This window comes from Lutjanus erythropterus, chromosome 24 (genome assembly GCF_056507025.1).
Source record: "Lutjanus erythropterus isolate fLutEry1 chromosome 24, fLutEry1.hap2, whole genome shotgun sequence".
Lineage (NCBI taxonomy): Eukaryota > Metazoa > Chordata > Actinopteri > Lutjaniformes > Lutjanidae > Lutjanus > Lutjanus erythropterus.
Window position 1 is genome coordinate 6,687,990 of NC_139340.1, and position 25,331 is coordinate 6,713,320.

At 40.2% G+C, this 25,331-nt stretch overlaps 1 protein-coding gene across 2 annotated transcripts in view; it reads right to left on the reverse strand.

The window, feature by feature from the left end:
- LOC146304592 (nck-associated protein 5-like) overlaps positions 1-16,306 on the reverse strand; it is a 186,851-nt gene extending 170,545 nt beyond the window's left edge. Inside the window, exons 1-2 of one of the 2 annotated variants that reach the window (XM_084713426.1) lie at positions 16,089-16,306; positions 1,245-1,347 (exon numbers count right to left, since the gene is read on the reverse strand). In XM_084713426.1, coding sequence (XP_084569552.1) covers positions 1,245-1,347; positions 16,089-16,219 — 234 coding nt within the window. In that variant the 5' untranslated portion in view covers positions 16,220-16,306. The remainder of the gene's footprint in view (positions 1-1,244; positions 1,348-16,088) is intronic. The other variant, XM_084713429.1, reaches the window with a different exon arrangement.
- Between the last annotated feature and the right edge of the window lie 9,025 nt (positions 16,307-25,331).

Here is a 25,331-nt window from a genome sequence, read left to right on the forward strand (position 1 = left end):
ATAGAGTGCAAGTGTATTAGCTGTTGTGTATTAACTCATATAAAGAAATAAACAATAAGCAAATTTTCTTGGTTGCCCATATGTGGACTGATCTGTGGCAGATTAAAGATCAGAGTTTATGTTATTTTAGGTAGTTCTTGTCACACTGACAAGTTTGGTTTTAAATAGTTATGTCATGCTCTAAAAAGGTTTCCTGTCATTATGGGACTTTAATACCACGGCTCCAACCCTGATCACTCGTCCACAGACTTATTTCTGTACAGTAGGAAGATTTGGAGATGCACTGTCCATCGTTATATACAGTCTATGAAGCCCCCTTCTAATTAGTTCAACTGAGAGACTTCAGCATTCCCAACATCCAAATGCTATTTATAGACTCTTGATTCATTATTCTGTGTGCAGTGACTGTACTATATGCACTGAGGGGGAATTAAGCATCCTCACTTCCATGCAGACACAACACGGCATCCACTATATGGCTGCACTTGACATTCCAGAGAGGCACTTGTGAGCAGATTCACCTTCAGTTAACCCTTAACCAAAACAAGTTTCCACTCCTGTGATTCGCACGAGCGGCCCGGCATACAGATAAGCCTGTCAATCAGCCGGCGGCCACTGTGTTTCACAAACAGTCATGGGAGGCTGTTTTTTTTCCTCCCTGCTGCTTGACACGTGGATGTGTGTGTCTGTGTGTGTGTTTTTAATTTCATTTATACTCTGATGTCAAAAGGTTTTACATTGTTTTCTGATCTAAACACTCCGTACAGACAGAAATATTTGCCTGGGACTTGAAGCATTTTCTTCGCCTGAGCAGCGTAAGCTAGAGACAGAAGAGCAACACCTGCACAACCTCAAACTTAGTTACCAGGAAATGCTCTATGAGAAATTAAATCCAACAAACCACATGCTCCTAAAGACAACATCATTTTAGGGATGGTTTGGATTTTTTGTGTATCACTTGTTGACACACCCACTCATACAAGGTTAAAAAAACAATCCGATCTAATCTGAACCATCTCTTTCACGAAAACACAACAACTCCCACAAATTGCAGACTTCTGTTAGAGATTTGATTGTGTCTGTATCCACAGGAGTGGCCAAAGTTACAAGAAACCTTAAGAATTGAATCCCAAATATGTCCTTTTGGGAAAGATGTTCATGTGTAGGCAGAGATTATCAAGACAAAATAAGGACACTCCACAGTGTGACCACTCTAGCAGACCGTGTGTTGGGGATTGACTTACCGGTAGGCCGCTGTCAAGAGACAATCTCTTTAAGTGCTGCCTCCTGTCCAGGTGTCTGTTCATGGTCTCTCTGCCCCGCGGCGATTCACACACCTGGGAAGCCCTGGGGGGAAGGAAAAGGGGGAGGAGTGGAGGACAGAGGGAGAGGGAGAAAGTCAACAAGGAATACCTCATGTCCGGTCGGTCACGTTTCTGCTATCAGGAGGGCTTTCACCTTTTATATGAGTTCAGAGTCCAAGTCAGGAGCAGCGGAGGCAGCCGTCTCAGACATACTCAAAGCAGCTGTCCTCCTCAACTTTTTTTTCTCTGGCATTTCTTTCAGTCATTCTTGCAATGCCCTCTCTTGAAACTCAAGCCAGAACAAAAGCGGAAGTGTGGATCACAAAACTCCCGCTAGATCTTACCGCTTGCTCTCGCAGGCATCCCAGCCTCCGACCCAACCCCAAACCCCAAGCTTCAGCCCTTTTGTTTTTCTAGGCCTCTCCAAACAGAGCTGGGAACCAGTCCGACCTGGCCTGACTGAGGCCACAGCAGAAGATAAACACTTCACTTCACGCATACTACTCCTTTACAAAGAGCCTGGGCTTTAGACTCACTGTTCTGGTGCACAGAGTAAGCACACTACTTCCTCATTGGTGAGGACAGGGTCAAAGGTCAGTTGATGGACGCCTCGGGGTCAGAGACCCCTGTCTGTGCGACATAACATGTAGAGCCATGTGCATGTACGCATGGATAAGTCCTGGATGTGTCCTACGTAAATAAGAGAGATAACATCTATATACCTATGTTACAGTGAAGCACGTGATATGTCAGGCAAGCTTTCATTATTTTATTTCACACAAAACACAGAAGCTGCTCTTATAAAAGACAAAACATGCTCTGATAACCTAAGTTTGGTCAAGAAACCTTTCTTCAGGAGAAATCTAGTGCAGGAAACCAGGTTCTCCAATTCCTTGTCCTGATTACAGACTGTCTCATTTAAATGGTGTCAAAGATACCATATCTCTCATTACTTTGAACGTACTTTACATAAAGATAAGATTATCATGACAGACACATCATATGTTATGTCAAGGTCAGAAACACACATTTAACTCAATCACAGTGCTTGCTTAGAGGAGCAATATGCAACATCTGTGCATCTAAAACTACTGAGTACTGCAGTCCAAATAGTGAGTTAGAACCATAGACGGCATATTAAATAGGTTGAATCCCTATGTATATACAATCTGTGAATGAATTAAGTTGTTTCCGCCGCCACCTCCTCCCCAGGTCCGAGGAATCCAAGGCAGGCTGCAGGAACACTGCAAAATTGTTGAACCAGCGCCCACTGCAGAGGACCAACAGCCTCAGTACATGGGACAAACAAAAAAGATATTTATATAATATAAATAATAAATAATGACAATAAATGATGAGAATATGATACAAAAAGTCATATGTGACAAAAAGTCAATAATAACATTGAAAAAGTCATAATTATGAGATACACATCATAAAAATTACATCAGTCATAATTATGAGATGTTATAAATGAGAAAAAGTTAAAACTAAGATATAAAAAGACAAAAACATTAAGTAAAAAGTCGTAGATATTATATAAAAACCAATGAATATGTAATAAAAAAACAAATCACAAGGTCAAATATGACATTATAAGTCATAATTATGTAATAAAAATGCAAAGTTACGAGAAAAAAGTCGACTTTATGAGATTAAAAGTCAAATATGAGATTTTTTTTTTTTTAAATCATAATTATGAGATAAAACTTTCAAAGCCGAAACACATGGGGTCTGACTAATAACTGGAAACAAACGGCCATGTCATCAGAACTCCCATGTAATGAAGCCGAGTTTACAGGTCCAGTAAATAGCCTTCCCCCTCAGTAACGACCTGCCAACAGCGACTATTTTTTGCTAACGTTAGCTAATAGCGTCTATCGTGAGACTTCCCCAACTGAATAAATGCCTCACGTATACACACTAAATAGTTTTGTTAGCTCAATATTGTTGTAACTAAGGTATGTGCTGAATAAAAACAACCTTTCGTGGACAGGTTTAGCTACTACGTCGGCAAACATATCACGTTTTTTTAAGCTAGTAGCACCTGCTGATGGAGGATGATGACCAGATTTCCCAAACATCTCCTATAATTCCGGGGCGTAGTCAAGTCCAAAGGTCAAAATGTATTCAGAAAAGATAGATTCATCTTTCATATTCCATATCTGTTGGTATTTTACATTGACATAAACATGTTCAGTGGTCACAAAACTGTATACCTTCCGGCTTGTGGCACACAAGGAAAACGACGCCTGTATCCAGTGTTGCCAGATTTGTTTAATGTTTTCCAGTCCGAAAACAAAAATAACATCCGCCCAAATCGATTTTCAAAAGCGTTTGTTATTATCTGTGACAAAACAAAAGGAAATCCACAAACAATAGCAACAGTCTTGTGGTGTATCAGAAAACTGTCAATATGGCATTACAGAAAAGTTAAAAAAGCCATGTAACTATAAAACTAAAAATAAAGGGGCAGCTAAAAATAACACACATCATATTTTTTTCTAACTTGGTAACTTATGGAAGTCCATTTCTGCCAATGAAATAAAAAAAAAAAAAGAGAAAATTTTTAAAATTATCATAAAAAGGGGAAAATAAATATATAAATATTATGACTTTCTATATCATTATTTTGAGTTTTTTCTCATAATTATGACTTCTTATCTCATAATTATAACTTTTTAGCTCAATTTTTTACTTTTTAAAATCATAAATATGACTTTTTAACTCATAACAATGACTTTTTATCTCATAATTATGACTTTTATCTCATAATTATGACTTTTTTTAAATCTATTTTTGACTTTTTATCTCATAAAATTAACTTTTTTAAAATCATAATTAGGACTTTTATTTTTGAGTTTGACTTTTTTGTCTCATAATTATGAGTTACCATTGCAGACATGGGTATCAAGCCTGGACAGCATGGATGCAACGATACCAAAAACTCAAGGTACAATAATACCACAATAAAAACTCCACTATGATTTTTATAACAATATTAGAAAAACAAAGAAAAATGGCGACTTGAGAAAATGTTCTTTATTAAATAATAAATCTGATGTGTACAGAATTCAGAACCAGAAAATATTCACATTAAAGACACTGAAATCAGAGAATTTTAATTAAAGCCAGCGCAAACCTCCCAACGTCATCTCATGACACCCTCAGCATAAAATCTGCTGTGGCGATTACCACACGCCTGCTAAGTGCCACGTCTGGCTCTGAGGCCGAATTGTATTTATCCCACTTTTTCAGGTCAGTTATGTTTACTGCCTCACAAACCTACTTATGCAACCACACCTCCCAAACAGTGTCCCAAAGCCCCCTTTTGCATCTGCTGCAGGCTATATCTGTTACACCCCGTCTGAAGCCTCAACAGCGTGACTGCACTTGTCAAACATCCCCACACATCAACATGACACGTTCCATCCACTGCCAATCTGTACGTCCACACATACTGACACTTCAGAACGCCATGTTTCACCCTGAACTGATGTTATATTCCTCATCATGTCTCCCACTGCCCCATTTCTGAACACCCTTCACTCTTACAAACAAAGAACTAGAACCATCAAGGGTTATTTGGCTCACCCCCATAAGAGAAAGCTTTTTTGTTCCTGGTAGAACACTTTAGAAAGGTTCCACTTGGAACCCTTTCAGAGAGTTTGACCTGGAAACCAACATAAAGGCTTATGGCTAGAACCGTTTGTGAACCACCTATGAAAGGTTCAACAGAGAACCCTTCTATGGTGTCAATAGTCCATCCTGAGTGCTCTCTGGGGGCTCTATCAAGAACTCTTCCACCTTCTAAAGGTGCTAACAACCACACAAGGGGTTCCACAGAATCTATATTACAAGGATCCTGTTTAGAACTTATGCCCAGGGTTCAACCAAGAACCTTTTTGTATTCCAAAGGTATTATCTAGAACACAGAGGGTTCTTGGATAGCCTTTTTATGTTCCAGGGGTTTTATCTTGAACACAGGGGGTTCTGAAGAGAAACTTTCTATATTCTAAGGATTTATCTAGAACCTACCCAGAGGGTTCTACCAAGAACCTTTTTTATATTTATAGTTTTATCTTGAACATACTCAGGAGGGCCACAGACAAACTTTTTATATTCCAAGGATTTTGTCTACTGTAGAATCGACCCGAGGGATTCTACTAAAGACCCTCCTTGTTTTGCAAGGGTTTTATCTAGAACCCACCAAAAGGGTTCTACTGAGAGCCCTTTTATACAAAGAACCCTTGACAAAAGAGCTCTACAATTAATTTTCTTAGTTTACTTTCAAAAAATAGCAAATAGCAAATATCTCTGAGTAGAACCTCAGCCCTTCAGGAATATCCCTTTTGGAACCTTTATTTCTAGGAGTGTTGGGTTATCTGGTGCATAAGGAAGTTGTCTAATCAGTGCACAGGATGTGAAATTCAGTGTCTTTAATGACACAGAAACAGACTGCTGTCTCTCCCTCAGTCTGACTTTGTAATGACTAATTGTGTAAGTGTATCACATCTGATGAAATACCCTGGCTCTATGTTTAGACTGCATTTCAGTTTGGTCCCTTTCCACTGAAGATTAGGAGAGGAAGTAAAGCCCATAGCTTCCCTTGGCTACAGAGATGGGGGTAGTTATAGGAAATTGAGAGTAAATGATTAAAATGGATTATAGCACTGTGTCTGATTGCCCAGACCAGACGTAGAAAACAGTGACACCATTTTCCTTAGGGTATAGAAAGTGTGAGGGATGAGGGAGTGGATGGATCGGAAGTGATAAAGATTAAGCAAACACATTAAAAGCCAGAAATCAGGGGCATTCAGATAAAGGCAGGCATCCCCATTAATTAACCTACATGCATTTGTTTCTAAATCTACTCTATGCACTTCAACACTCAGCAAATATCTATGTTAGGCTTAAACATCCATGCATGGCTCAGATAAAGATCGCCAATTAGTATGTGACCAAAACAAAATATTAAAGAAGTTTATGATGATGAACTCTGGATTACAACATGATTACATGATGCCTTGGGTTGAGTCTGTCCTGACTTGTGTGTGACGGCGCTGATCCTTATATGTATTAATAGATAAAAAATAAAATTTGTCCTGCTGATGTTGATGAACTCATCCCCACAGCAGGCATCACATGACTGTGGTATTATAGCCTCATTTCCATGTTTTAAGACTCACTTGTGCAGTTCTCTATAGGTCTAGAGAGCAAAATTGCAAGTCAAACTCTGAAATTTTGCTCTTTTAAAATGATGCTGTGATCAGCTATAGCCATCTCAGACAGCATCACATAGCCTACAGTGTTTATTAACAGGCCGCCATATTTTTTCTGTTTTTTTAATTAGTTTTCACTATTGTCATGATTAAATGTGGCTTGTTAAAATGCACTAATTAGGTAGCACTGACCAAAATCAAATATTCACGAAATTGTCTCGAAGACAATGCTCTCATTGCTTTGGTTTGTCTGGACTGCTCTTTTTTATTTTCACAGTATTTTTCTCTGCAAGACTGAATCTGAGGTTCTACTGGAACTCGAGACATGTATTCCTAAGCCGTCCAATATGTTTTGCAGAACTGGTGATCAACATCTCATCCATTAAGTATTCACTGTGCAGAACCAGCGTTCATGCAAGCATGGAAGCCCGACTGGCTGTCGAAAGCTGATGTCTGTAAAAAGCAGCGCCACGGCCAATTTTCCCCAGCCGACACACTTGTTGACTGTCCACACATCGTTCATGTTTCTTGGTTGCTTGATTTGAAAGGAAATGAAACACTTAGTGACTGTTGGCCATGACAAATGCTATTTTAAATACGCAGAAACGAGATGTGAGTTGGTGTCTAACAAAGATCAAAGTTCAGTCACCCAGCGCTCCTCAAACAGCGTGACTTTGTCTTAATTTACACTCTTAGACATGAGGGTTCTTCCTGTGGGGCTGAAGTTCTCTACAGAACCATTTGCTTCTAACAAACCATTTTTATAGGAAGGCTTTGTCAGTTGTTCTTTGTAAGACTATGGGTTTAATTAAGAACCCTTTCATCCAAAGATTGCTTTTTAGAAGTTCTTCAAGCATTGTTGAAATCCTTGAAGAACTCGATTCGTTAAGGAATTCTGCACTATGACATAAAAAGGTCATAAAAAGATTTTCTGTAGAACCCCCGAGTGTGTTCTAGATAAAACCCCTGAAATATTAAAAGGTTCTCTGTAGAGCTGCCTGGTTGGGCCCTTGTTCTGGTCAAAACCTCCAGAGAGGGTTCAGTGCACCATAGAAGGGTTCTCTATAGAACCTCTTGTAGGTGAAACCATTCACATATTGTTTTAGCCATAACCTTTTATGTCGGGTTCTTGGGAGAACTCTCTGAAAAGTTTCCAAATGTAACCTGTGTAAGGTTTTAACAGAAACCAAAATGTGTTCTCTTATAGGGACAGGCCAAAGAACCCTTTATGGCACCTTTATTTCTAAGAGTGTAGCTTAAGTGCCACAGAACAGCATTTTTTTTAAAAAACTGAACATCTTAAATGCTCCTTTGTCTACATTTATGACTATCAAACTGCCTCTATGCCACTGCTGCCCAAACAGGACTGTCCTCCCTCCCTTCAGATTCCCTGTGATTTACACCTAAAGCAATTACTGATATGTTAAACCGGTTCGGTGTTGACCTATGCAGAGTGACACGCGTCGACGCCTATGGTCCACACGGCCCCCAGCCAACCATCCAGCCAGTCGGCAAGCCAGCCAGTGGGGTGGAAAGGATATAATCAAAGGAGGCCAGGAGGACGCTGACATCTGGGAGTCTTTGTGCTGTAGGCCTAATTAGATGCCAGGGTGAAGGGAGGGGGCGCAGTGGGATAGTGTGTGTGTCTGTGTGTCTGTGTGTGTGTGCGTGTACAACCCGAATGGTGAGGTTGTTGGAGGTGGGGGAGGTGGGTGTCGAGGGGGGGGGATTCTCTTTTTTAACATCTGCTCCAGGAACAAGGGAGGACCCAGCTGAGGTCGCAGAGCCCCAGACAGCTCCGAACTACAACAGGGATAATGTGAGGGGATAACAGCTTAATGATAACACTTAAACCCATTGAGAGATCGCTGTACAGAAAACAGACTGTGAGCCTCGTGGATAAATGGTGATAATAAGCCCAGATTGTCCATGAATATGGATTGTCATGGCTCAGATTTGATACTGTTCCTTTGTAAACTGAGAAGAATTAGGCAGCTGTGCACTTATTTCAATCACCGGCCTTTTACTGGCACTTTTATCTTGAAGGGATAGTTGTGATTATTTGATGCGGGGCTATATGAGGTACTTATCGATAGTCAGTGTATTAGCTACAGTAAATGTCTGTCCCACGCCCCCAGTTTAGAGAGGAAGAAAAGGGCGCCAGCACACAAGCTAAATAAAGTACTGCTGCAGACAGGGTCAGCAGCAAAACATATTTTAGCTACTTAAAAACTTGCACCCCAAAAGATCAGTATCAATTCAAGTGGACGCTATATTTAGAATACTTTCACTTCTTTACTTTGCCATCAGACAGCCTTTTCTGATGAGAAACTGCTGTTACATTAGATCAGTGTTCCCCAACCCTGGTCCTCAGGGACCCCTGTCCTGCATGTTTTAGATGTTTCCCTTCTCCAACACACCTGATTCAAATGATTAGGCTGTTGTCAGGCTTCTGCAGAGTTTCATCAAACTCTATAGGCAAAATCAGTCATTTTACCTCACAGAATACATTAGTTGCTGGTGTACCACTACCTTGAATGGTTAGTTTAGTTTTTGTTACTGTTTGACCAGCAAGGTCAAAGTGGTCTGTGATGTAAAATCAAGTTTTTACAGAGAATTCCCCTATGGTGTAATGGTTTCAATCACAACCTTGTCTTAGGGTTCTTTCTAGAACCCTTCCACCCTCTAAGGGTGCTAACAAGGGTTCTACCAGCAGCCCATTTTATATTCCAAGGGTTTTATCCAGAACCCACCCAGAATCTCAACAGTCCTTGAAGAACTCTTTTCCCCAAAAAGAGTCAGTCAAGTGAATAGTGTTCTTAATGGAACCCCGTAGCCTTACAAAAAACCCTTGGTAAACTCTTTCTTCACAAAAGGGTTCTTCACAAGCAAATGGTTCTAAGTAGAACCTCAGTGTACTGACGATGGAGAAGTACCTCATAAAATTCCACATCAAATAATCTGAACTATCCTTTTAACTTAAGGTGCTAAAGGTCTGCTGAAGAAACACTGTTGCTCCACCCTATGGCTTTTGACTCTGAAGTGTTACAGAGACCACACTCTGCAACAAGTGACAATACTGCCCTTTGTATCTAATACAGTCAGGCATTCACCCACACATACTCTCATTTCACACTGTGCAAAGAGTCGCCGCAAACGAGAAATCTTTGTCACGGTAAGTCCAAACAGAGATAGCAAGTGGGTGAAGTGTGCGGCATGAACTTTGCCCCTTTTTCTCATGAAACAAAACCTTCCCTTGAAGAAAGGGATTTGCAATAAAAGAATTTCCTGCATTTGCTTTATCATTGTGAATTGATTTAGTCATGGGTTATACATTAAACTGCACTGTAAAAAATAAATCATTTGTTTCAACTTTAAAAAGTCAGTGGCCTTAAAATTTCAGGTTGACTGACTTTGAAAAGACAAGTTGAGGAAATTTGTAATGATTCCAAACAAATACATTTCTAGTCAAATAAACTTGATATTAATTCAGTTATACTTGAAAAAACATGCTCATTAAGCTTGAGATATTAAGTTGAACAAACGCACACTGATGAACATCACAAACAAATCTGATTTCCTTCGTCGAGAGTTTCAGAATTTTAGCTCTCAAACAATGCATGCTGGGAAATCTGATAATGGGCTGATCATAGAAATGTAATTTAATGAGTTGACTGAACTCTGTACAGTACAGACTTACTTACTTGTAAACACTTCAAGTTAGCAGAACTCCAGTTTATATGTTCTGAAGTTTTCTGAAAACAAATACGAGACATTTCAAGTTTAAGTAACTTGAATAAAAAAAAACCTGCATATTTACCTTAATGAGAAAAGATTAGTTGAAGTGTTTCTAAAACAATACTAGACATTTTAAGTTGAAATAACCTGAATAAATAAACCTTGTGTTATCATGTTAAATTAATGAGAAAGGATTAGTTTATTCCACAAAATTCCTGTATTATTTTCTACAGTGAACATGATCCCAGCTCATGATTATAAGTTCTGAATTACTGTAAACATAAATATGAGGCATTTCAAGCATAATTAACTTGAATAGATGCTTAATTTACATAACATAAATCAGAAAAGGTTTGTTAGTTCCACTAAATACCTTCATTATTTTTAACCGTGTATATCATAGATAACAAAGGAAATGAATTGAAGCAAATATTTAAATTGCCATCTGGAGGAAAAGAGTGAAGCAGGGAGCGCCAAAGATTGAGAGAGCGGGATTCCAGGCGTGCATTTTGCATGAGTTTCCAATTAGCGCTCACATCTATTACAAACCTTTTGAAAACACAGAGGTCTCAGAAAGAAAAGCCTTTCGGCCATACAGTGACTCGGACCTCTATGATCAATACCCCGCCGCCCCAAAAAAGAGCAATGCCAGGAAGTGCCAGGGCCTGAAAATGGATGGTGGCGGGGGGGATTGGACATTGATTGGTGCACCCCCTTTGCCCCAGGAACCAATTCATTTTGTCTCCATGCCCTGCGCCTGCCTTGAATGAGAGGGAGCTTGAAACGGGGTCAACGCAGAGGCATCCCCCACGGTACAGAGCCCAGCTCTCTCTTTATATTTCCTCCTGAATGATGTCCGGGGAGAAGAATGAACGACCGGGAAGATTATACGTTTGAGTCTCGCTTTTAATTCGCCTGCTACACGGCAGGGAAGTGGGAGGGGCACACAAGGGGAGGGGGGTGCTATTACTTTCCATTCAGTGAGGAGAAAATTGAAGCATGCAAGTGTCTGATGTGGGGTTTAATGTGCAGAGGGAGAGAGGTCCATCTGTATTCCCGCAGCACAGATGGTCGATGCTGATCGGATGTTTTGAGTCCCTCTGCTGGCCGGCTTGTCTGGTCTTGCCTCTGCATGTGTCCCCGTACAGTTGGCACGACCAACTGTAGCCTGGCACGGCCTAACATGGTATTACTGTGTCTGAGAGCCTCGAACAATAAGCCATATTTTACACTGCTCTGTTGTTGTTTTTATGCTGTCAGCAAACCAATCATTAAGCTGCATGTCTTTTGCTGAATTTTTCCAGTGTGTGCTCATGGGTGCTGCCATAGCGTACCAGTGTTTAAACCATGCTGGCAATTATAACACGTTTAACTTTTAACCCTTTGAACTCTGCAATAGAAATGATTGTCTTTTTGTCCTCAAATGCTATTTTTAATCTCTAAAATATGTGCAGACTAAGAATTCCAAAAAGGGACACTGTGGAAAACATAAATAAAAATAGAATGCAATGATTTGCAAATCCTATTCAACTGAATACAGCACAAGACAAGAGTTTTAAATTGATTTGCATCCACTTTGTGAACAACTACGTGGGAAAATGGTCCAAGAAAAAATGCAGGAATTTAGGGACATAAGGTGGAAAAGTATGCTGTGGACAGATGAGTCATTTCAAAGGTTTTCAGAAATCATGGACATTGTGTCCTCCAAGCTTATGGACCATCCACATTGTTACCAGCTAACTTCAAAAGCCAGAATCTGTGATGGTATCATTGCATCATGGGTAACTGTCACGTGTGTGAAGGCCCCATTGATGCAGAAAGGTACACACAGGTTTTGGAGCAACATATGCTGCCATCCAGATGTCTTTTTCAGGGATGTCCCTGCTTTTTTCAGCAAGACAATGCCAGCGTGGCTTCGTAGTAAAAGAGTTCAGGTACTGGACTCACCTGTCTGCGGTCCAGACCTGCATCCCACTGAAAACATGTGGTGCATTATGAAGCAAAAAATACGACAACAGAGAACATGGTGACATGAAAGACAGACGCCTTAGCTTTATGCTGCAAAAAGATTGAATGTGCTCGCTATTTTAATTTTGATTGAAACCTTTGGCGTAATGTAAGTATATAACTTGGGAAAACACAAAATATAGGTCAAACGTTTTTAGACATTTTAATGCAGAAATGTCACATGTCACGGCTTCAAACAGGGTCATTCAAACCACAATCGGTTTCATAGGTTTAAGTATTTATCACATTAGTGTGAAAATGAGAGGCTTCTCGTCAAGGTTTATAGGTCAACTTAACAGTCCATTTAAAATTAATGTTGATGATACAAGTCAGGGATGATCCATATCAACAATATACTTCAATGAATCAGGACGAGGCAAAACATGCATATCTTTATTACTGACAAGATTATTCTGCATGAGTGTTTTTCATGTATTTAAACCAGAGTATCAGGGGAAGTATAGGCTTGTAATCACCACATTATTATCCACAAATAACCATGTGTGTCAGTGCACATGGTTATTTGTTCATTTCTTTAGTTTCCAATGTCACTGCGATTATAAAAACCCAAGGACAGCCTATACATCGCTGAATAAACAGCGTATGTCCTTTGAGCACAAAGAGAGAGAGTACAGCTATTTGAAATGTGTCTAAACAAACAGGGACAGAGCTGGAAACAAACATTACTGTCTTTAGTCAATTTTTTCAGTCAACTAATTAGTCTGAAATGATCAAGAAGGCCTGTCACAAGTTCCCAGCAACCAAATTAACATTTTAAATTTCTTTTTTTGTCCAGCCAATAGTCCAAAACTTGAAGTTATTAAATTTATCATAATATAACCTGGAGAAAAGCAGCAACTTGAAAAAAACTTGCTTGTTTTGTCCAAAGCTTTTCAATTTATCATAATGTAAAACAGAGAAAAGCAGTAAATTTTTGTTTTTAGAGGATGAAACTGGTAAATGTTGACAATTTTCCTTAATTAAGTAGCTTGTTTTGTCCAACCAACACTCCAATACTCAAATTAGTCCAGTTTACAATAATATGAAATAGAGAAAGACAGCAAATTCTTTACTTTTACAAGATGAAAATGTCAAATATTGACAATTTTGTGTCATAAATTTTGCTAATTTTGTTCAACCAACACTCTGTTGTTCAGTTATTAATTTTAACATTATACCAAACAAAGACAAGCAGCAGATATTTAATTTTTAGAAGATAAAACTGTCAAATGTTGACAATATTGCTTAATAAAGTAGCTTGTTTTGTCTGCCCAACCCTCCCAAACTGAGTTATTCAATTTACAATAATGTAAAACAGAGAAAAGCAGCAAATTCTTGTTTTTAGAAGATGAAACTAGCAAATGATGACAGTTTTGCTCAGCAAATTTGCTTGTTTTGTCTGATCAGTGCTCCAAAAATTCAAAGTTATTCAATTTACCATAATATAAAACAGAGAAGAACAGCAAATCCTTGACTTTTAGAAAATGAAACTGACAGATGTTGACATTTTTGTTTAAATAAATTACTCTAATTTCCTGGCAGTTGACTTATTGTTGCAATAGGACCACTGAGCTTCTGCCAAACGCTCAAAGGCAGGGACTAAGTGACTGAGGGAGTAAAGTTTGCTCCTGTATATTTAATTAGCCGGAAACAAATGGAGCTCCTCATTATGTTTTTACAGTCGCAAAGCTGTGAGACATGCTGGAGGACCGTGAGGCATTTGTAAATCATTTGCCGCATGTTCGCAATAAGCAGACACATATGTGACACAGAGTTCTGCATTTTTAATCTCCAGATGATCCAGTTCTGTCTTCTTAAGCGTTCCCCACATTGAGATTATTTTTCCTTTGATAGCGATACATTTGACAAAATGTGCATGGGCCCCTTTCAGCCATGCTGTGTCTTTGAAGAGTATATTATCAATATTTGACTAAGCCTACTTGTACAATAAAGCTTGCCAAACATGACTGATGCTCCATCCAATCAGTACTCAGAGGCCCGGCTGAGAGGAGTTAAAAGACTGGTTCTCAGATGTTTTGCGCACTATGCAAACACCTAAATTACTTCCGAACCAAAACCATGTCAAACAAGATAAAGGGAAACAATCATCTGACAAGAAAATTAGTTTCTCAGACACTTTTAATGATAAAGAATCTGCCAGAACTTGCCTGAGCAGTTTTAAATCTTGTTTAGTCAGCAGTACTTAGCAGGCAATTTAATGTGGGGGTTTAAAAAGGGGGAGGGAGGGGTTGTGGAAAAAAAAAAAAAAAAGGAAAAACAATGAATACAATGTCGTCATCCTGTTCATAAGGGGAGTCCCTGCAATTCCCTGCGCTGATCCCACCAGATGCGTAGGATGCTTTAATATACATCCTGGGAAAAAAAAAAAAACGGAGCTTCCTGTCGAGGGAGCCTCTGCTGCAGCCCAGCGTGCTTCAACCCGACAGCATGACTCTCTGCTGAACTCTCTCATGATAGCGCTTCAGGTAGAAAAAGCCCAGAAAAATATACTCCAAAGGCCCACGGGTGATGCAGCAAGCCAAGAGAGGGCAGAGGAATTTTCCGACCGTTATCAAAATACACAACCGTGCCCCCCTCCCCACCCACCTTCTCACTTTGGTATGTAAGCATCATGCGGTGGGCAGCTCACTAAAAAACTCAACACAGACATTTCATCAGCGGGCTGCTGACAGCTTGAGAAACAACAGCGTATTTATCGCTCTGAATGTTTTCCCGTGTGCTTTCTCTCACAGAAAAGTTCCTAGATATCAGCTTCCAGTTAATCGTTAACAGCATCTTAAAACTAAGCATAAAACACTGTGCTGTGCGTCACTTTTCTCCATTAAAAGTCAAGATTAAAGGGCGCTTTCAACAGTTAGGGTTTTCCCATTTTAGCATTTGAGCATTTCAATCTAGAAATCTGCTTCTTTCTGAGTAAATTAGTGTTAGTGGCTTCATACATCACGCAACATGTTAACAAACTAAAATTGCTTTGCTGATACCAGCTAACAAGCTAAGCTGCTACATCCTTGGATGTGCAGGAGCAAATATTAATTTCACAAATATCATTTTTGTTATGTTGAAATAAATAAACAAATAATCAGGCAAGCTATCATTTTTCTTATCTTGATATTAGTCAAACTAGCATATAGAGGCTAAGTCAAGTGGTTACACTGAGCTTTTAATCAGGAAAGCTAGCTAGTACTAACTTACCTCAATGTCACTGTATAAGCTAAGTTGCTTCACCTTCTAGGGTAGGAAGGGACACCTAGGATATCAACATTCATTTAGCTAATTTTCTCCATATGATTTTCTTATCTTGAAATGAATGAAACTAGCTAGCTAGCTAAGTCAAGTGGTTCCATCATTTGGGGTGTGAACAGATAATCAGGAAAGCTAGCTAATATTATTATTCTGTAATTTAGAAGTTGAGTTTTTCTGCAACTAATTAGCTACTTAGCTGTGCATATGATTGGGTGTGAAGTTACAGAGCAATTTACTAGTATCAATTGTTTCTGTATTTGAATGGTAAAGTCACAAACCAGGGCTAACATATAAAGGCCTACTGGTAATGTTACTCAGTGGGGAAAAAATGTTTGTTGCTTTTCTTGATTAATAAATTTAAAAGGAAAGATAAACAAACAAATCCTTTTTTGCATAAGTGATAACTTTTCTCCAAACAACATTGCTCAAATTTGCATTAGCTTAATTGCCACCTTTCCCATGCTGTGCACCACTTTTTTCTGACTTTTCAAACTTTTTGAATGAAAGCGAAACAGTGCTGTCAGAAGACAAACAAGCAGGAGTCCAAACTTACTCTGTGCCGGCCGGATCATCTGCACTCAACAGGTTTGTTGCCAGCTCTGTAGTTCCCAGACTCTCAGAGGTGTTTTGGTTAGGAAGACAACCTGATGATGTGGAATTTCCTTTGATGGCAGCTGAAAACATGCTGTCGTAAATTCCCCTGGAAGTGTTGCAGGGGGAGGCCACGCACAAACACACGCACACACACACTCTTAAACACACTATCTGTGCTGTCAGTGCTGGAAGTCTGCAGCAACACCCAGTAAGACTTGTAAATAGAAGGGAGGGAAGTGGTGGAGGGAGTTAGGGAGGCGGGGTGAGGCGGGAGGATAAGGAGAGTGAGGAGAAGTTCCACATTACATCACCAGCAGCTGTTGACAGGCCTGTGTTTATTAACTAACTGCCAGGGCTGGAGGAGTCACACCACATGCCTCACGCCTCCAATCCACAAACGGCGACAAGACAGGGCTCACTCAAACAACACACATGCAGCTATGTGCAAGTACACTCTTACAAATAAAAGTGTTAGAACCAGAACCATTAAGGGTTCCCTGGCTTGTCTCCCAAAGGAGAGCCCTTTTTGATTCTTTTTATAAAGTTTCCACCTGGAACCCTTTCTACCTAGAATCCAACATAAAGGGACATACCCGGAACCACCTGTCCAAAGGTTTCACCCAGAATGTCCATGAGAACCTTTTCATCAAGAATCCTCCCAGGAGGTTCTGCCGAGAACCTTTTGATATTACAAGCATTTTGTTAAGAATCCAACAAGGGGGTTTGACCAAGAACCTTTTTATATTGTAGGGGGTTCATCTAGAACAGTCAGAGACATTTTTTGTGTTCCAAGAGTTTTATTAAGAACCTATCCTGGGGGTTCTACCGAGGACTTTTTCATACTCCTAGGGTTTTATTAGGAACCCACCCAGGAGGTTCTCCCAAGAACCCTTTTATATTATCGTACAAAGAACCATTGATGATCCCTTGACGAAAGAGTTCCTCAAGGACCTTAACAGTTGCTGAATAATTCCAGAAAGGGTCCTTTGGATAAAAAAAAGGGGGTCTTTACTGGAACCTTCTTACAAAGTCTTCAAAAAGGGGCTCTTCAGAAGCAAATAGTTTTTGGTAGAACCTCAGCTCTTTAGGAAGAACCCTTTCTAGGAGTGTACCAACAAGACATGCGGATGGATGCTTCTTCTTTTTTTTTGTAAACACATAAAAATACTTCAATGCTTGGTATTTCTCAGTCTCAGGATTAAAGTTCTGCTCCTTCTCTGTGTTTGGTCTGCTGGTGTAACCTGTCATCTGTTTACCCTGGCCATGAGACTTGCTGACTAGACTAGAAGAGCTGTTTTCCTGACTCAGATAGCACTAACTGTAATGGTATTACTGCGAAGCAAGAGCCGCCGCCGCTGCTGATGCATTCCTCAAGTGTCTTGGCTTGGCAGCGTCCCCGGCCTCTTAGCTCAGCCTGCATTTCTCTCCCTCCCCTTTCGCTGCGTCTCTTTCCTTTCTTGCCTTCTCATTTAAATGGAGGCACATGACTCCCGGCTTTACTGCCAAATCGACTTCTTTATGCCGGCCGGGAGCCACCAGCGCTCTGCTTTTCATTGGCTGCTCTGCAGGGCACTCCTGCATTCCTTGCTGCCACCCATCCTCATAGAAAACCTTACCCCAGATGTCTTATTTAGTTTATTTTTCAGCATTTTTATAGAATGCATCAAACTTTAAAGCACATTTATTTAATATAAGCTTTGATTTTCATGTTTTTAGTCTTCTCCGTGGGTGTCAGAGCCCTTCAGCTATAGCATCGCCCGCCCACTGTTTGTCATCTCTAACCACTGTGAACAAATGCTCCACCTCAGCCCCATCTCCGCTGCATTCCTTGTGGTCTCAAATGCAGTAATTTCTCCCGTGATTCCATTCAGTTGTTGCATTCTTCCTCTCTAAACTCACTGCATTGCAACATTGTTTGGTCACAGAAACAGAATGAGGCTGAGTGGGCTGACGGCATCGCAAGGCTTTGGGGCCGCGAGGACCCGGGAGATAAAAGATGTCATTAATCACAAACAAAGAAGTACAATTTCTGAGCTATTTTGAAGGTCAGCGAACATCCAAACCAAACAAAGAACACTGTCAAAATAAACGATTAGTTTTAACTTAACAAAGTTAGTCTGTGGGCTGTCTGAAAAATGACTGAAGTTGAAAAGACAAGTTGCGGTAATTTTATAATGATTCAAAACAAATAAACTTTTCTATCCAATATGAATGAAAAACTAAGAAAACTACAAAAACGCAACTTACTTCAACAGATTTTTGAGTTTTGCAAAAGTTTTACTGACTAATATTGTTTTGTTGAGATAAATTCTTTGAGAATTTTTTGAGTTTTTGAAACCCTAAAAAATTGTATTTCAGGAAGTTGAGTAAATCCATCAAAGTGAAAGTGAATAATGGTCAATAATTTAATCTAATTTAATTATGAAGCACCCAAATAATGGAAAATGAATTCACAATTTTTGAAACACAAGTCATCCTTTCATCAGAAACAGATTTCATGGTAAATAATGAAGATGTTCCATCTATAAAAGAAAAACTCCACATCAAAGACAGTTACAGCTTTTATTTTTGGTCCCGGTGACATTGTAAATGTCTTCACTGTCAGCGCTCTTACTTTGAATTTTTTATAGCTTTGTGATAAACCTGAGTGTCTGACAGGTGCAGTTTGCCACCTGAAACATCATGAGAACCATTGTGTGTGCATCTTGTGCGTGTATGCATGTGTGAACACTTCTGTGCTCATTTTAAAAGAAATAAAAAAAGTTTAAAGCCCCTTGTCCTTCCTAAATCACATCCTATCCTCCATATCTTCCTCCTCCACTCACTCTGATATGCTCTTATCTTGAAGTAAGGAAAGAAAAACACATACGCTCTCCATCACTCTTATGTTTTTATTGTCTAGGAGCTTGACTCATCATTTTGGTGACTTTTTGGGGCATCAATCTGGTCTTGTCCAAAAAATCAAGCCAGAGAATCCCTGTTTGGTCAAAGCCTTGCACATACATTGTGTTTTGAGAGCGGAGCAGGGAGGTAATGGCTAATGATCCTCGAACATAACGTCTTCACCTGCGGCACATCCGGATCCACTGCAGGCTTGAGGTTCAACTCTTTCATGTCACAGGTCAAAGCCCTGCAGAAGCACTGAGGAAACAATTGGTGTGGAGCACCAGAGAGAGGAAAGCCATATATATTCTGCAGCAGTTCAGAGAGGATGCAAGGACACACATGGAGAGAAGTGGAAAGTAACTAAGTACAAATACTTTGTTTCAGTTATCTGAACTTTACTTGAATATTTATTTCTTTGACAACTTTTTACTTTTGCATCCGACTTTATTCTCCGTACATCAAGATGAAAACAGCATAAAAGACATAACAAGATGGAACGATGTAACAAGACTGGATGAAACTGGACAAAAAAGGTGCAACAACATGAAAACAACATAAGACAAAATGTAAAGACTTAACAAAACAAAAACTGTAAAAAAAAAAAAAAAAGGGGGGGGTGATGTAAACAATGTAACAAGACGAAAACAACATAATAGATAATACAAGATGAAAACACCATTAAAAACGCAACAAGATAAAAATGGGATGAAACATGTATAACATGTTAGAAGATGGCACACGACGTGACAAGACAAAAGATAAAACATATAGAGAGGGAGGGGCAGCAGCACACTGCAGCACTTATGTTTTTTCTATTGGAGGGGCACTCTAGAGGGCACTTCATCACATTTTTTCCAGAAGAAAGGCACTCCAGAGGTCACCTGACCATATTCCCCGTCTTGCAGCCCTGTAATCGACACGGTGAATACGGTGAATATCTTTCTTGGATCGAAATTTTGAAAGAACAGTTAAATTATTGCAAGACTTTCATGAAAACACAAACAGGTGCATAAATAGATAAACACCCTGTTCAGTATTGCCCCCTCTTCTTTCAGACATGTTAGGCTGCTTTCTCATTCAACCACAATGCCTCCCTTTGGACCGTGAGCTTCAATTGTGGTTAAAACCAGAGCAGTCATAAAGCAGTCAACTCTGCAGCGCGCTGCAATACTTACAGCTCCTCTGGTGTACCTGTTTTATGGAAATCCTTCCAGCATGTATTGTCTCCTATCAGTAGGACATCGTGAACGAGGCGACTGCAAACATCTGTAATCGAAACACCAGACGATCCCGAAGGTCTAGATGTGCTGCAGCGCTGTTGAGACAGAACATTGGTGGAAATTTATGAAGAAGACCAATTGGACTTTGACATGAAACTCTTGTGGTTCAATCTAATAATCCTATGGGCTAATTTACATACCCAAATGCTGGAGAACATATTGAATTTGATCAGACCTGTGAAATCATCAGTTTTTTGGACAATCCCAAGTGAATATTTCCAAGGCTCAGGAAGCGGCTTCGTTCATGGCCCACGCTACACCGACATGTTGGAATGCCACATCAATGTTATTTGCAGCTGCACTGGGACCCCGGTGATGTCCCCTTTCACATCAGCGGCCCCAGAAAGCATCTTGATGTGCATGTAAGCGTGGACTCGAGAGAGATGAGCGCAGTACATACGGTAAAGATTTCATCTTCCACAAATCAGGGCAAAACGTTGAGTTTGTGCTGACGTCGGCTGCTTTGAGTCCACAGGAGATCACGGTAAGGAGATTTACATTAACCAAGATGTAATGCAGAATGGAAAAAGAGCAGAGGCATTATCCAGCTTTAACTCGCTCAGCCCTTTGTCTAGAAAGCAGAGGTGGCAAAAACACATTCAGATCTTGTTGTTTTTTTTTCTTAAATGTTGACTCTGTCTTTTTACATTTTCTTGTCTCATCCTGTTACATCTTTTTCATTGTTTTTGTAGTTTTACGCTGTTTTCATCTGATTACTTCTTTTACATCTTTTATATAAGTTTTGCCTTGTTACGTCTGTTACTTTGTTTCATCATCTCTTACGTAATTTTTGTCTTGTTATGTCTTTTATGCCGTTTTTGGCTGTCACATTGTTTTTGTCTTGTTATTCCCATAAAATGCATTAAAACTAAAATAAAAAGCCTGTCTTGGAAAAAGTAAGGAGTAGAAAGTACATACTGTATATTGGTGTAAAACATATCCTTAAGTACATTAGTGAAGTAGTTGTATTTTGTTACTTTCCACCTTTGCTAAAAAGAGATATATTGTAGAGATAAATTGTGGTTCGTCCCCTGATGCTGTTTTGTAGATTCACATAATGGCTGATAGTATTTTATATTTAATCAAAGTGCTTTTTTTTAAGCAGCAAACAAGGCTGGGCATCCTGCCAAGTCTTTAAAGTACAAATTGACTTAATTTCATTGAATTATGGTCAATGATTTCCTGACATGGACTGCGTTCCATTTGTCTCGTCTCCGTCCATTCCCCTGGCTGTTTCTCAGAATCGATGGCTGTCCTGAGGAGGCGAGGAACGGACCGTATCTTATGGCTGTCTCATGCAATTTTTTCCACTCTTCCCTGAGGTAAGAGGATGAGAGAGTCAAACAAATAGGCCTTGTGTGTTTCCCCCTCCTGTGTTTGTATGCAGTGCCACGGCCAGGCGTCCTGCCAAGTTCTCCTCCTCCTCTCTCCCCCCCCACACTGCAAAAAGCAAAAGACAAACCCGAGCAACCACCACAACCACTGGCCTCACCTCCACCCCCAGCTCCCCTCGCACCCTCCTGTTCCTCTTTTTTCTCTCATCAGAGCGTTGGCAAACACAAAAGGAGGCACAGCGGCGGAGTCTGGGTGCGTGTCCCCGCGAACGTGCCCAGATTAGGCCGAGGCGATGATGAAGATGGCCCGGGCAGAGGTGAAGGATGAAGGGGAGGATTCGAGCAGAGGAGTAGGAGTGGTTGTTATTTCACGGACAAGACTCCGTGCCCTCCGCCATTGAGCCGCCGCCAGCTGGGATGAGGAGTGGCATCCTTCGCTTTCTCTCCCATTTGGTTTTCTCTCCATCTCTTATGTTTTCAATGAGAGCATTGTGCGAGCTGGAGGAAGGATATGAGGTCCCATTTGGCTGTCATTGACATGTAAAAAGAGTGTGGCGGTGACAGCTGACGAGATCAGTGGCCTGTAATTAGCTGAGGATGTAGGATAGACTCTCAACCCTCAGTGTCAAATGCACACAGTTACAAAAATGTAGGAGTATCCACATGCAAAGATATAAAAGATGTACAGCATAAGCGCCAAACTGCCAAGACTTGTTCGCCTGTAGGTGATATTATGAGTTATCAATTAGCCTACGTGTGAGGTTTCACACTGACGCACAGTTTCTCTGGGTGCCATAAATCTAAAGGCGTGAACCATGTGGTCCAAACCGGGGTGGCCCACATATCTAAAAAAAAAAAGAAAAAAAAGGGATCGCTCAGGGGAGAAGTTTGGATGCACAACTGAGACATTCATCCATGGGAGACACAGGTGTGATAAGCCAACTGTGAATAATAGCTCAGTCTCATCACACCTCATAAATCACGTCCATGTACTGAATGTGGAATGTGCTGAAGAGAGTCTTAAAATGTTTTTTGGGGGAGATATCATTCAGAAAACACAAAGCTGTAACATAGATTAAATATCGTTTATACAGTTTAGACACATACTTACATTTACAGGCAGATTTTTGTCTTTTCATTACTTTATCCAGTAGTAAAAGTTATCTTCAGAACCACAGGGTCAATTTACCCAAATTCATAAGTAGCTGTATGACTGGTGTTATTGAGCCATACAGTTCATTTTGTTTTTATTTGCATAAGGTTTAAACCTGAATTAACCAATTCTTTGACCACCTGAGGGCAGCAGACAGAAACTGGGAACACTTTAAAAAGTTAATACGGTGAACTTGTTTACAAATCTTCCAAATGCCGAGTCAGTTATTTGGAGTCAAATTTCTGTAGACTTGTAATAGATTACAAAACTCTCTTCTCAATCTAGGAGTTGGGACCCCTGAGAATAACGTTTAATATCGCGGCAAAATTTGTTGCCATTTGTTTACTGCAGGTATCTTACAGTTGTTTTATCTGATACAGCTGAATTAATGAGGCTGAAGAGATGCTTAATGCTGGAGTTGTGAGCACCAAAAAACAAAACAATGAGCTGAAAGATGCTAAAAATAAAATAAAAAAAACTCCATAAAACTGATCAGAATTGCAGAGTCAAGTGATATTTCTTTGTGGGTTTGCCATGAATGACCTCTTTCACAGACACATATTGATTTTATTCACTGTTCAAATAAAAATATTAAAATTTGAGCAGATTTATGACATCTGCCTCGATGTGACATTTGTGAGATTCACACTGTGTCTTGCAGAGACAGCACTCCAGTTACGCCGGCAGAGTTTACTGTCAACAGCTTCTTGATGATGATTTTCTCTGTAGAAAGTAGACTTTGTAATTAACTTCAAAACATAACTCTCCTTAAAACCACAAATTGTTGTTTTTACATTTCTCTTTCCATACACAATAAACAAGAGAGATACAAAGTGGTAACCAGTTCACTTTAGAGGTGTTGAAAGGTGTATTTTTTCAAAACTTTCTACAGAGCCTGCTGAGCTTCCAGTGTTTATACTCGGAGAAACTTTGAAGTATTCATAAAAATGCTCCTTTAGGTTGCATCCATGCTGTTAAGCTATTATCCTCCACTGTCCAGAGGGCCTCTTCCTGGAGGACAGTGGATGTATGTGTGCGTGGGGTCGGCGGGTACCAGCAGACAAGTTACCGTGGTGATTAATCTCCTCTTTCAAACTTTGGTCTCATCTGAACTGAAGGTGGGCCCTCTCTTTGAAACAGAGGACCACAAGGGTCTCAGCACCCGCTCAAAAACCCACCGATGACAGTTACTGTAATGAGATGAGAAGAGGACATCGACCTGCGAGACCCAGCTCTCCCATGGGAACCTGTGGAAGCTCCTCGTGGCCCCTCGCGGCCCCCCCTTGTAACCGGTGCCTCCTCCATCACCCTCCCGGGGCTCTCCAGCGATCCCTCCCTTTGATGTCCTGGGATCTGTCCTGGGACAGCAGTGGACCAGAGGCCTGTCAACCTGCATGGGGAGATAGCTCGGAAAGTTATGGACTTGAGGAGAGTATAAAGGTGTCATATCTCACATTCGACTGGTTAGGGTTCAAAGTAACAAAAAGAAAGGAGTATTATGTGAATGAGGACTAAGGACTGACTGGTGCTGCAAAAAATGGAAACTGCGTTGAACAGAATTTTTCATTAATGGTCCAAAATATCTCCATATTTCCATATCTACATATAGTGTACTTCTAAAATACAAGCATAGAAAGAAAGAAGATTCAGACATAAAGATAGACACAGATATAGATTTACTTCGTAGAAACAGTGATGGGAGACAGATAGAGACAGACGGTGGGAGACTGTCAACAGTTTCACCGGTCTGTCTGACCTGTAACGTGGTTGAGATGGAGGGACAAGGACGCTGTTTGTTCTTTAATCCGCTTTCTCATACCGAGTTACTGCGGGCCTCGTGGGAATCACTTCCAGCCCGTCACAGCCTGACCTGACTGTGGGATCACACTCGCAACTCAGTCGCAGAGCTGCAAACTCAAGAGTAAATGTCTGCTGCGAGGAATAAGTTCCAAATGTGAATAATGAGGCAGCAGAATTGTTATTAAGCCTGGAGGGGATCATGTAATCACTTATGTGAGTGTGTGTGTGTGTGTGTGTGTGTGTGAGTGATCACTGAGCTCATCTCGAATACTACTGCAAATGTTCACTTGGACTCAAAGATTAACTGATTAGATTTTAGTGGTCAAAGGTCACATTGAAACATATCCGTACTCTTTGGTCTGCCAAAGCACTTTGTAAACTCTGTTTTTAAAGGTGCTGTATAAGCAAAGTTATTATCAGTATTATTATTATTATTATTATTATTATCATTATTATTATTAAATATGTTTTTGGCCATATCATCATGAGTGAAAAGGTTAACTAAAGGAGTTGCAACTGTACTCGATTCTTATTGGCTTATTCCTTTCATTCATGCTCAGAGTAGTATAAGAGTTGTAAATTGATTCATAAAAATTCACCAGAATGCATGAAAAAACTCAAAATCTCCCCAGAGCCCCTGCTTCATCCGTGTCCCCGCACCTGGGGACACAGGCAAGGTGTCCCTCACATGTAAATGGTGATTTTCCATGTGAGAAAACATTGAAATTGACAAAGTGATAAAGAGTCAT